At 32.8% G+C, this 14,267-nt stretch overlaps 1 protein-coding gene across 2 annotated transcripts; it reads right to left on the bottom strand.

Annotated features, from left to right (window-relative positions):
• LOC109717461 (CTP synthase-like) lies at window positions 516-7,722 on the bottom strand. Of its 2 annotated transcripts, none has more exons than XM_020243270.1 (21): window positions 7,577-7,722; window positions 6,909-6,988; window positions 6,394-6,480; window positions 5,792-5,842; window positions 5,547-5,664; window positions 5,322-5,426; window positions 4,794-4,858; window positions 4,577-4,660; window positions 4,419-4,469; window positions 4,262-4,324; window positions 4,107-4,153; window positions 3,915-3,993; window positions 3,732-3,794; window positions 3,122-3,211; window positions 2,996-3,034; window positions 2,286-2,513; window positions 1,833-1,918; window positions 1,673-1,721; window positions 1,456-1,536; window positions 1,281-1,374; window positions 516-1,097 (listed from the first exon to the last, which is right to left on the bottom strand). In XM_020243270.1, exons 1-21 carry the CDS (start codon window positions 7,692-7,694, stop codon window positions 898-900), a joined length of 1,878 nt encoding a protein of 625 aa, XP_020098859.1. In that variant the 5' UTR covers window positions 7,695-7,722; the 3' UTR covers window positions 516-897. The 2 variants fall into 2 exon arrangements, with proteins under 2 accessions (XP_020098859.1, XP_020098860.1); XM_020243271.1 differs by having other exon boundaries at window positions 5,322-5,378; window positions 7,577-7,720.

Below are 14,267 nucleotides of genomic sequence, written 5' to 3'. Positions count from 1 at the left end.
GTTTATATTTCACAGCAAATTTCGGAAGCGTCTGTTTCTAAATATCAAAATCTCATTTTTATTTCCCACGGCATCAAAATCTTCAAGCTTTTCTGCAACTAAGGTTGTTATGTTCATCCGAAGGCAATCAAATGGCAGGCAAACTTGAAATTCTCATCTCATGACTTCATTTATTAGCAAAGTGTAAGTGGAGCTGTCTGCTGTCTAATTCTATTCTATTTTATATAGACTGGATATCGTGGAGAATAGAAAATGTTACAGAATTTACTAACACGAATCGGTGCACTCCTCATCACAAAGAGTAAGCCTACACATCACTGTTTAATTGCGAAAGCGAGACAATTTGGAAGTTCCTATCACTTCAACATCCATAAATCAGCCGATGCAATCTTTTGCTTTTGCTTCCCGTATCATTAGCCAAGGTACGCTCGAGAGAATAAAAATGAAAAATGAACCAAGAGAGCAAAGTGAGGATAAGTGGTTTCTAAAGAGAAGTAACAAAAGAAACAGTGTGATTAATAAAAACTCAATATCATAATCACTCTGAGGAGTTATGAAGCTGTAACATGCATCATATATTTAGTTAACAAAATAAGTTATTTCTCAATATACAGGAGAGAGACAGGGAAAGTCCAGTCCAAGAAAGCGAAAATTCTTTCAGCCTAAAAAGCAACCAAAACATAGAAGAAGCGCACGCTAAAACCCCAACCTCACTTTCAAGAGATAAAACGCCGTTCCTCGATAAAACCTGGAACAAGCAGCAATGTAGCAAACACTCCAAAGCTCTAGCAACTTCTCTCTCTCTCATATTTCGCAGGAAAGAGGAGTCTGATCCTGGAGAACCAAACTGACACAAAAAGTAAAAGCACAAACTCAGGTAGATTGTCGGATTTCCTTTTAATAGTGCACACCATTGCCATTGGCATAGCAGTTTCCATTTCCGTTAACAAGGGTTTTAGTCAGCTTCTTCGAATGCCCATTTGAGTATATTTTTGGGGTCAAACCATTGCCTAAAAGACGTTTGGCACTTGGAATGCTATTATGGTTCAGGTTTTGCAGGAGAGAACCCAATTGTCTCGATGAGGCAGCGATCAATCCTGTGAAAAAAGTGTAAATATAAGATATGTATAGCTTACTAAACAAAATTCCAGGCCCCGGGTTGTGAGGACAGCTTAAGCTATGCATTTGAAGGAACTCAATCAGTTTTAGTTGACACTGTATCTCAGCAGGATCAACATATTACATCATGCCAAAAGAGCAACGTGCAAAAGCAAAATTACCTAAGAAAAGTGCCGAAGGCTTTCCAGGTCTTGACTTGAACTCCGGATGAAATTGGACGCCAACGAAGAATGGGTGGCTTGGGAGTTCAATAATCTGCAATATTGGTACATTAACATCAATATTCAGAAGCATAACAGTCTGGATTGGAACTTGGCAACATTTCCAGATTTATACCTCCATTCTCTTCCCACTTTGATCTTTACCAACAAATAGGAGACCTGCTCTTTCAAATTCAGGTACCATATCAGGATTCACCTGTTAAGTCATTTATAATTTAGCAATTTCAGCAACTATCACAAAAAAGGGCTATCGCACGAGCTGGCACATAATAAATCAAAAGGTTAGTAATCCTAAAATGAGAACGGGAAGCATAATTGCAGACAAATAATACCTCATATCTATGCCGATGTCGTTCGTCTACATAGCTAACATTGCCATACCTAACAAAGAAACAATGTAATAAAGATTAATTTCCATAAATCAACAGAAAACCACGAATGCAAAATCATAGAAAACTTTATAATAAAATTTCAAGGGAGGCATGTTCTCACAGCTTAGCTGATTTGCAGTCAATAGCCTGAAAAAATGTCCTCCTTGATCCAAGTCTCATGGTGCCACCCATATGAGTTTTTGAACCCTGGCCCATGAAATACGTGAGAAATGAATGGAACATGACAATTGCATGAGAAATCTAAATAAATAACAAAAAAGGTATTCACACATATGTCCCAGAAAAGTCATCTTTTGACATAAATATTCCCATAAAATCTGACTATATACCCCTCGAAAAACAGTTTCTTAAAAGTACCTCTATCTTAGTCATAGTGTTAGTTACCCAATTCACAGGGCAACTTGGTTTTCTATCGGAATAGTTCTCCAATTAGGGTCAATCTAAGTTCAAGGGTACCCAAGAAACTATGTTTCTGAAGGGCATAAATAGAAATTCAGAATTTGCAGAGATATCCATGTAACGAAAACATTATAAATAATGGTGATAAAATTACCTCTGGCATAAAAATGACACATGGCGTATTTGTATCAGGATCAAATTCCGTACTGTTTGCATCTCGCAAGTTCATAACAGAGCGAGCAAACTCAATGACAGCAATTTGCATGCCCAGACAAATACCAAAATAAGGAACTTTATTTTCACGGGCATATTTAGCAGCCAGCATTTTGCCTTGAACCCCTCTGTCACCAAAACCACCTGGAACGAGTATGCCATCTGCACCCTGAGCTGAAAATTCATTTCAGAAAGCTACCAGAGAAATACAAATTTCCACTATTTCATTCTACTCAAAGACCACATACTTCTGTTAAGTGATTTCCTGTTGGGTTAAATGCAAATTTAGACCCTGAAGTTTGACCATGTCTTCAATTTCATCCAAAGAGTTAAGTTGTAAATTTTCGTCCTGAAGTGTGGCCCCAATTTCAACATCCTTAGTATTTCGACTTCATCCCTGAAGTTTGACCTCAATTTCAATATCATCCCTGGAGTTTGACTTCAATTTCAATTTCTAAGTTCCAATTTTATAAAAGAAAGTTTCATCATGTCGTTGATGTGGCACCTTCTCAAAAGGTAGAAGGAAGGATGTGTAACAAGGAACAAACTTCAGGGACAAAATTATAATTGAGCTCAAGAGTTCAGGTCAAATTCCAGGGACCAAATTTCCTTACGCGCACTTTTTAGTGGAGTATAGAGTATTGTCCTTACCTTTAGTAGATCCCAGGCAGTTTTATATGCATCAGGAGCCTATAAATTGAAATCATTTCCAAATATCAGTGCAAGGATGCTAGCCAATAATAGAAGCAGAAGCAGAAACAAGGTAAATGAACATACCTCTTCAGCAGTGGCATCTTCAAGATCAGAAGAAGGAACCCAATCCACCACAAGTTTCCTACGGCAAACGACAGATGCATGCAAAAGCGCCTACAAGCAGTTCAGAAGCAAATTAAGAGGCAGATAAAGGAAATACAACCATTTTTGTCGCTTCCTTCACTTATTTTGCAAAATTTCAAAGATGAGTCAGCGTGGCAGAAAGATAAAGAGTAAAGAGCAAGTTCAACGGCAGTTTGCACATGGCAGAAGAGCAAGACGCACACTAACTTCAAAGTAAAGAGGCAGTTGCTTGAATGAAGAGAAAGGAATAAATTCATGAGTAATTTACATCACTTTGATATGTCGAACATAAAAATTTCCAAGCATTTCCAAGCATGACCTATCTAATGATCCCCAAAAATACTAGCTACACAATACATACGGGCATGAGGGAAAATCTACTAACGACAAACTCAAAAAACCATCCAATTAATTCAAAAGTTCCCTGATTGTAATTTGTATGCATGTCATAGTCACGAAGTAAGACATCTGTACAGTATAAGGAAGAAATATTCAATGGAATATAAGATGAGTCAAATGAAACTCAAGTCTCCCCACAAATAGTATTTACCTTCAATACAGAGAGATAAGAATCAGAAAGACCAGTATACTTTCCAACCATTGCAATCCTGACCTGAAAACATAAATGAGGAGTCAATGTTTAAGCCTACACAGCAGAGAATAAGAAGGTTTCAGCTGAGATAAAAAATAATGATTGGGAAAAAAGAAAGAAAGAAAGAAAAGAGAAACTAACAGGATCCTGCAGTTCATCACAAGTTGTTGCTCGGTCAGTCCATTCATCCAGCATTGGTTTACAACTCACTCTTGGATCGCTGCATAAAATTAACCAAAATAAATACATTACAAGCGCCTTAAAAAATGAATATTGCCAAGAAAACATCAAAGTGCTTATCATCAGAAAAAATAAATAATTTGATAAATGTACCTTCGAAGGTTCAGTACTTTCAGAATAGCTTCATGTGCCTTTTGGTCCTGTATAGGGGATGAGAGAATATTTTCAAAAATATATTTTGACATAAATTAGCATGAACATCACAATTCAGCACATGAAATCACAGAAAATGAAAAGAGACAGCATACCCTTAATAGTAAGGGAATACGCCAGATGTTTGTAACATCATAAAGAGTGACAATATTTGATGCCTGAAAAATGCTTAGTACCAATTAGTATCAGCTATAGCCCCCTAATAGACACTCAATGTAGTAAATATATCCATAAAAGTGTTGATTACACTACCGGAACATGGCAAAATTGTGAGAGTTTTTCTTTTACACTTTCATCCAGCGCCTGTCAAAAACATTCAATAAAAACTATCTTAGAGCAAAAGGAAATTGAAATAAATTGGAGGATCAACGAAGTAAACATAAGAAACAAAAAGTATGCCAGCTCAAGACCTTAGAACTGCGGCATGCTAGGATATTTGGTGTTAGCCCTAGTCCTCTTAGTCCCCTAACACTGTGTTGGGTTGGCTTAGTTTTCTACAAAAACATACGAAGAAGTTATCAGTAAAACCAAATACCAAACTAATATGGAAAAAGTTAAATATTTGTTGTCAGTGAAGAATATGTAAACATAAACAAAAATATTACAATGAAGTGCACAGAAATTTACCTGTTCACCAACTACATTTAAAACTGGAACAAGACTGACATGAACAAGACAGAAGTTACCAGGACCTGAAAAGAGAACCATCAGAAGAAAAAAGAATTTAGGTAAAATCTACAGAAGATACCTGATCTATGAAGCATGTTGAAATGGACACCTACTTTCAAAATGTTGACTCTACAACCTTACTTTATGGTATATTTGATTTAACTACAAAACAGACAGAACTTGATGGTCTTTTCAGAACTTTCTTACGTAATAGTCTGTAACCAAACAGAGCATTCTGCAACTTGATGGAATATTTACAATTTGTCTAATTGAAACCATTACGTTATAACAGAACTAGACAGTATTTTCTGAAATAAATAGCAGAGAGAGGTAGGTAGTACAATCCAAACTTTTTGAAGTTCAAGTACTTTATTCCAAATATGATATAGTTCAGGTGATATCTGTACATTTCTACCCCCGGAAAAAAAGGGAAAACATAAGAAAAAAGGAAGACAGTACTAAATGAAATACTGTGCAGCTTCTCACCTACACGATATGAGAACTGACCAAGAGCTTCGATAAATGGCATCGACTCAATATCCCCTGCATCAAACATGCCACTGTCGTTATGCCGCGAAAAGAACGTGGCTCCTGCACCGCATACTTACACGACTATAGGAAATATTTAAGCAAATTGAAGCTCGACAAGATTTACAAGAACCAGTATAATGTTATTCATTCTCCATTTAGAAAGCTATAGTTGATTTTCACCTATAGTTCCACCCAGTTCTATAACACAAACATCAGGTGGTCCTTCTTTGCCATCTACAGGAATATGTGCTACACGCTCAATCCACTCTTGTATAGCATCTGTAATGTGTGGCACAACCTTAAAAAGGAAAAAAAGGAAATAATAACTCAATTTAGAACACTAGGAAGAGTAACAAAATAGTCACGCACAAGACATCCAACTGATGTAGAGTCAAAAGAAACTGACGCTGACAAGAAATTCACACCTGGACTGTTTTCCCCAAATAGTCTCCCTTCCTCTCCTTATGGATTACAGACTGTCATTGGGCATAAAAAAACTGAATGAATGACTGGGAAAGAATGAAACAAGCCAAATTGTACTTTTGTAAGAAACCATAGCCAAGATGTTGCTTCTCAGATAGTTTCTAAGTGAGAATCTATTATGTATAGTATCAAGAACTCATTGATAAGGCATGAGGAGGTCTTCTTTGCTTCTCATTTGAATTGACAATCATACCACTTGAGATGCCCATTCTGTTTCTCATCAAGCACATTGCCAATCAACAGTCCATATAAGCGACAATAAGTTCTTACTTGAAGTGCTTCAAGCACCAATTGCATACTGAAGACCGTCCACTATTTTATCGTAGGCAGACTTGTAAGTGCATATGGAGGTTTATATAATTTTTTTTGAATTTTTTGATATTGGACGGTTTTAAAAGTAACTTCTCATGAATGGCTCCTTCAAAGAAATGGCAATCAACGACTGTCGAAATAACTTGGCAGTCTCCAACTCTGCTAATTTTGTAAAAATTTTCAGGATTAGATTAAGTCAAAGAGATACCCATTTTAGAATCAACTAACTCACCTGGTAGATCTTTCCAGTGGTGATATTGTTATCTCGAGTAAGTTTGATATCTAGAAACCGTTCATAATTTCCAAGATCCAAGTCGACCTTCAAAATAATACGAAGTCAAATAAGTCGAACAAGAACACTGCATCAAATGGTCACAAGCAGTAAGCAAAAGCTCAAAAGTTCTCTGGAAAGAAGCCACAGAAATGCTGAAGAATAAATTCCAAAGTATAAATAGCACCAGAAGGAAACTAATCAAACCAGAACACTTAGGAATAAGATAGATATTGTAAGTTTAATCAAAAGGCAGCATGGCAATTATGCAATTTATGTAGAACTAATAATCATTCTGGGACAACTAAGAACTCATGAGGCGTTTACAGCCATTGTACAAAGGTGCCATAGAGTCCAAGGTGGAGTTTCATGTGTCTATGTAGCTACTTGGAGCATTTGGGTTGTAAATTTATTAGATTGAGAAAACAATTAGGATAAAAAACAGACACTTCCCCATGCTCAAAAGCATTCTTTACCTCTCCACCGTCGTCCAAAACAAACACCTCCCCATGCTCAAAGGGAGACATCGTTCCAGCATCGGTATTAAGATATGGATCTGCGTAAAGAACAGAAAGCACAACTTATTGATATCACGTAGTAAAATTGATAAAGCAACAAAAATCAAGTAAAAAAGCAAACAAATCCGAGTTCTACCAACTACTTGGCTCACCTAATTAGGGAAAATAAACTGTGAATAAATTAACCACTAATCTCTGATCCCTAGCAAAGCATAAAGACTAAAAGAAGATTTATGCCACTATCAAGCCCTCTTCATCAGAGGAGAACTGGAAAGGAAAAGGAAAAAAGGGACCACTTCAGATTGGGCAAAAAAAAATTAAACAGAAAAAGTATAAAGACATTTTACACCCTCCAAATCTTCTGAAACTGGTTTTATTATTCGAAAACTGAAGAAAAAGCGCATCACTTTCCTAAAACTATCCCTACATACTCAAACATAGTAATCTAAATCCACAAAAAACAAAAACACTCTTTTTTAATGTAGGCAGCATGAAAGCAAGATAAATCACTATATAAATCCAGCCTTAATGATACAAAAAAAATAGAAGTGGCCATAAATCGTCGCTTGGATGATCATTACAAGCGAAAAGAAAAAAAAAATTCAGAGGAGAGCAACAACAAGTACCAATCTTTATCGAAGTAACCCGCAGCCCGCATGCTTTGAGAACAACGCCTATACTACTCGCCGTGACTCCCTTCCCCAATCCACTCACCACTCCCCCCGTCACCAACACATACTTCATCTTCCTCCTCCCCCCCTCTCTCTCTCTCTCTCTCTCCCCCCCTCCCCCACCACCTCCCTCCCTCTCCTCAATCTGAGCTCGCTTCGAGAGAGAGAAAGAGAGCACGCGCTGCGCGCGGAAGAGGCGGCACGAGGGAGGCGTGAGCGGCGAGGGGGAGAAGCAGCAGAGCTTTGTCGCAGCTCGCGAGGGGCGCGCGGGCGATGGCGGCGTGGAGAGGATTAGGGTTTGGGAGAAAGAGGAAGACGACGAAGAGAGGGGGGAATGATGCGGAGGCGAATGTCGAGGAGAAAGGGGGGTTGGGGGAGATTAAATAGTATCGGCGGATAGAAGAGGAGGGGAGCTTTGTCTCTCTCTCTCTCTCTCCCTCTCTCTCTCTCTCTCTCTTTCTCTCTCCGCTTCGTAAAACCCTTGCATCGGCTCTCTCTCTCTCCCTCTCTTATAAATTTTTTAAAAAAAAGGAAATAAAATATGAGATATTTCAATTTTCGATTTGACCCTTTAACAATTGGAACGGAGTTTTCTTTTTTGCTTTCTCTTTTTCTTCTTCTTTTTTTTTTTGGGTAATCTTTGGGTAAAAATGTATGGACCCCCCTTAACTATAGGATATTCTAAATGGACGCCTAAATTTTTTTTTTTGTGGTGACATTTTTAAATTTTTTTGTATGCAAATTTTTTTATAGTTAATTAAGTTAACAATTTATTAAATTATCAAATTATTAATTAAATTAATTTTAAATTTTCAAATTTATTAAAAATATTAATTAATTTTGTGAAAATTTTAATTTATTCAGCTGCAATTACTCAATTCTGAAAAAAAAAAAAAATCAAAAGATAAAAAGTTCCAATAGAAAAGGCTCTCAAAAGGGTCTATTTTCGTATGACATACAGTTGGAGATCTCTATATCCTTTTACCCTTTATTAGTGTCTTAGATTCTTTTTTCTTTAATTTTTTCTTTTAGACTTGCATACATTCCTATTACTTTTCTTAGTCAAGGCTTTCTCATATTTTCACATTTATGCACTACTGATATCAGGTTTGGATTCGACCAAGAGACCGAATTTATCTGTTATCAACACATTCAACATATCAACATATCAGGTTTGGATTCGACCAAGAGGCTGAATTTATCTGTTATCTGTTAGCTCAGTGGAGTAGTGCTGATCTGTAGATCTGTAGTTAGAACTCGTAGACCGTATAGAGGTATCAGCTGTACTTTACTCACAACACCTGTTTCCCTATCTTTTATCTTTTTGTCTCCGTCATCCTAGAGGCCATGATGCCTCATCCATGTTGCTTAATTCACATTCTGAATGAATGAAACGGATAGTATGCTATCTTTTTCTCAAAAAAAAAATATATTCAACACAAAATTGATAATCAGAGACTAATGGAGTGATAAATCAACCACTCAGCTAGTCAAGTCTATTTTTTGAATTAAATGTGCTATCAAAATCGCTAAATATTTAGCGCGCCATTGGTTCAACGGATGCACATGTCAATTCGAATGCTTGGTGGATTTAATACGGAGTAATCCCCGCAAGAAAGGGAAACGGGCTAAATATCAAGTGGAAGATTCATTAACAATTTAGAAAATCTGGTTTTGTATTTACATATAGTGTGAAGTAACCAGAAATTTTAAATAATTTAGTTTTAATTGTATTGCATTAAACTTAAATTTATCATTTTTTAGCTTAAAATATTTGGGCGTTATTTTATCATGTCATTAATAGAACTAGGCACGGATAATTACATATATTTATTTAACACTAAATAGTCCAATGACTAGACCCTTTAACAGAATCCGATTCCACAAAGGAAATTTTCCACAAGAGTACTTTATAAAATATAAAAAGTTACTAAAGTGTACCAAATTTTCTTTTATTTTAAAAGAATTTGGTATAATTACATATTTATCTCTATAAACTTAATATATTATCATGATTGCCTACAAAAATAGTAATTTTGTATTACCCATTTACCCCTCTCCTACATTGTTATTTTTTTCAATGCATTTTTTAAAGAAATTTTAATGGACAAAATTGAAAATACAGAAATTTTATTTAGAGAGAAACTGATTAACATTTGAGAGTAAACTAATATTAATTAAATTCAATAGAAAATGCAGTGATTTAGAATTTGCAGAAATTAATACATTGATATCAACTTTAGGAATAAATAATATTGTTATGGCTATACAAGTTTTTTTTTCTTTTTTTTCTTTTTTTTTTGGCTGATGCATGCATAGTTTCTCCTCTCATATAACACTACACAAACTCATTTTCTATAGTGTTTTTTTTTGTCCTGTTAATATAAAATGTATATTTTTATACATTATATATATCCTATTAAGTGGCAATTTTCATAGATAATAATCATCTCAACGTTGACTAATGAAAAAGAAAAAAATAATTCTAAAATAGCTTCAACAAAAAAAAAAAAATTAAGAGAAAGGTAGGTTTGCTATCTGCTTTATTCATAACGAATATAAACAAAAATACAGAAGCAAGGGAACTGGCCTCGAGAGCTTCAACAAAAATGAGCATGGAATTGTTGCACTTACGTCTCTGGTTGTCCAAAAAAACACTTTTTTGAAGCCCAAAATAAAGGGTGGTTTATCCAAAAAAAAAAAGTGCAACTTTTTTGCACATAGACTTTAATTTAAATTTTATAAACTTTATCAAATGGTTTAATAAAAAAATTTTCAATCAAAATCATTAATTACATAGTTGTTTTGATCGCATGCCTTGCATTTAATCCTATATGACTTTATAATATACAAAAAATTATTATTTTCTTCTAATTTTAATACTTAAACATAAAAATTGAAAAATAAGATGAAGCTACGTTCGACTTTATTGTTTTTCTATTCTTATGATAATAATAATAAAAAAGATCGAAACGATTGTATAATGAGCAACTTCAACTGAGGAGAGGGACCTATTTAATTATCCGAGAAAGTATAAACAGTCTAATTATTAAAATTAAAAGTTCAGGCGTCTATTGTTAAAAAAAAAAAAAGCTAAAATCCAGAAGGTTTCTGTACATTTTTTCCAAAATTAAATACACGTCCTACAATTTTAGCTGGGTAATTTGGTGCAACATGACACGTAATGGGTGTGTGATGTTATTTCCAAGTTGTTGAATTAATACAATACCCATACATTGGTCAAATCGTAGTCATAGTTTGTCCTAAAACCTAATTGGTTAGCACCTATATTAGTAATTAAATTACATTATCCTCTTTTATTAACGTTACATATTATCCTTAGTTAGGTAGATTTATTTTTATCGTTTTATTTTATTTTTGGCTTTTCTCCTTCGATTACATTGGTGGTGGCTTTTGGCCCTTCCTGTGGCTTTTTATCGTCAAGAGGTTCAGTCCCAGGCGGCTAGTACGGAGTCAAAGAACTTAACTTGAAATTACGTATATACCCCTGTAAATTTATCTATGTACGTATGCTATTTTGAAAATTTTAAAATTTTACCGACTGTCTCTAAAGCAAGTGGCAAAAGGCTTGGTGGTTGGTACCCGAGACCTAAGTTCGAATTTTAGTTGATCCATACGAAGCGGGTAACGTGCTACCTATCTCTCAAAAAAAAGAAAATTCTAAAAGTTTGCGAAAACTTGATTTCTTAGGTGAGTAGGACCAGATAACTATCAGTAGTAAATAGTTCAGTTTATTACTGATTTATTTTTTATTATAGAGTTTTCAAATCGATGATCGGTATCATTAAACATGATTTAGTATTTTTAAATTATTCAAATATTAAATTTTATTTTATTTTCGATATTCTTCACTTCTCTATCAAGTAAACATAAAATGAAGAGCCGCAAGTAAATTTTTTTAAAAAAGTGATGATATAATTTGTGTATTTAGGATCTATTAATGTTTAGATCTTGTTTTAAATACTTTTAAAAAAATTCTAATGAAAAATCAGCTAATTTGGACTTTACTATATTGTTAAATGAGCAAATACATCTTATCGGCCATTAAAATTACAAAATTTGTGGCACTTTGATCATTTAATTAGTGAAGTCAGAAAATTATGAAATTTGATTTCTAAATAGTTTAAAAAGTCTAGATTATGTTCGATGGTATTGATCATCGATTTGAAAACTCTATCATCGAAAATAAATCTATAGTAAACTAAGCTGTTTATTACCGATAGTATTTCAGTCCTACTCTTCCTAGCATTAACTGTTCCACTATGAAAAAGCTCATTATAGAGTATCTTATTTATTGATAAAAGATAAAATATATCAAACTTAAGTAAAAGAAATTTTGACTAAAATACAATTTTTGTCCCCAGTGCAGGTGAAAAAAAATTTGATGGTGATATTCGTAATTTAAACTGAATATTGGAATTCATAATTTGAATTAAAAATTTAAACTGAAACTTATTATTGAAATTAAATATAAATAGCAAATTTGAATTTGAATTTGAATTTCAACTTAAAAATTTAAAATTTTAAAGTCAAATTTTAGTCAATACTTTGAATTTATAGTTGGAACAATTTGAATTCAAAGTTCAAATTAAAGTTCTTAGTTAAAAATAATTTGATTAAAATTTAAATTTAAATTCTAGAATTCAAATTTAAATAAAAATAAAGATTTTAAATTTTAAATTTATATATAAAGTCACAAATTCGAATATAAAAATTATGTTAAATTTGAATTTACAAATAAAATTTAGAATGTTGTCATGATTTTAATTCAAAATTAAAATGAAATTCCACTTTAAAAATAAATTCAAAAATTAAAGTTAAGACCGAATATAATCTCTTAGTTAAGCCTTTCACCTTCGGTAACTTCTGAATTTTTTGCGCCGAAGTAAGAAAAGCGAGATTTAATTATAACTAACTTTATTGGCCCAATTTTATAAAGTGATTTTCATATTTACTTTCACACACCAAACAATTAATAAAACGTTAGTTTTCAAAAGTATCACTTTCGATGATTCACTTTCGGCCAACCAAACATACCCTAATAAGAGAAAAATAACATGTAAAAATAGATAAACATGTATTTATTCTTACTTCCATTAATCCTTTACCAGAATCTGGTATAAGTCTTATTCTATTTGAAATTTTTGGAACAGGAACAATAACTACCTAACAACATTTTAAATACAGTATTATCCTACCCTGGTGGATCAATTTAAATTAGGATTTCAACAAAGCTCAAAAATTAATTTCAACGAGCTTTTGATTATTAACGTGTGGTGAGAAAATACGTAAGAAAAATACTCTATTTGTTTCTGTACGTAATATTATGTTTCGCATATCACAATGAGTCGGTTACGATATATTTTCTGCAGTCCCACCGGAGAACACAGAAGCATATCCCTATATGCTTTTTCTTCAACTCCATTCTATCTAATAGCGTTAGATAAGCCTCAATACCAAACTAAGCTTTAGATGATTTACGTAACAACATTTCTATTAAAAGAAATTGTATTTTAAATTTTATAATATAATACTAATGTTTTACATTAAAAAATTAAATACTAATTAATGCCTCGTTTGATATTATTATTATTTTCTTATATATATACGTATTATTATATATATATAATATATATATAATATATTATATATATATATATTATATATATATTTTTAATGTAAGTAATGCAGGAGGAGACAGTGGATTGCTTTTTATCCTTACATGTAAGATATTTATTCCCAACAAAAAGGATAAATAGTTAGAAGCAATTTTTATTTTTTTAAAAATTCTACTATATACCAAGTTATTAAATTAGTATAAATTTAAAAATAAAAATATAAATACCAACAAGACTTTTTTTTTTTAAATTACATAACTATATCAAAAACGACATAAGTATTATGATAGAAGGTTGGCAACCTACCTCTCTTTTATTTTTTATAGGATTAATATGAAAATTTAGATATTCAATATATTAAATTTTTAGTCAACTACACTAGTGAGTCAGTAAATATCAATCATAATTGATCGAGAGTTGACTTGTATTACTTCTCCAAAATTGGTGCTCACGTGAGAATCTAAAAACAAGCCAAGAGAGGTGCATTATTCACATTCATTAAATATATTTGTAGTAAAAAATTTAACATATACCGCTATATTAGCTCTTATTGATATAGATATTAGTAGAGAGTAATGTAACTATAATTAATTCGCTTAATTAATACATACAATTGAAAGTTATTTTTATTTTATCACTGTTAGATGTGGTGCTTAGATTACCTTCAATCTAGGAAGATAAAATATTTTGTGTTTCAACAATAATTAGAAATGTAGATTTATTTTTGTTTAAAATACTCCCCAATACCTGCAATAGGATTATAGTTTAATTTGAGCATATTTCAACTATTGGAGCTGGCATCTCTTATAGTTTCAATTATTAGTGTTAAATTTTAAAATATGCAAATTAAAAACTCATTTAATTATGTATTATATTATAATTTATTCATCAAAAGTCTCTTAGCAGTGTTTAATTCGAGTATAAAAAGGGAATAAGCCCTTATTCCGTCCTTATACAACGCAAATTTTAGGATTTGAAAATTCTAGTTCTCCATAATTATAAAAGGA

This window comes from Ananas comosus, linkage group 11, assembly GCF_001540865.1.
Source record: "Ananas comosus cultivar F153 linkage group 11, ASM154086v1, whole genome shotgun sequence".
Lineage (NCBI taxonomy): Eukaryota > Viridiplantae > Streptophyta > Magnoliopsida > Poales > Bromeliaceae > Ananas > Ananas comosus.
The sequence above is the reverse complement of the archived record's forward strand: the minus strand, read 5'-3'. Positions and strand labels throughout refer to the sequence as shown.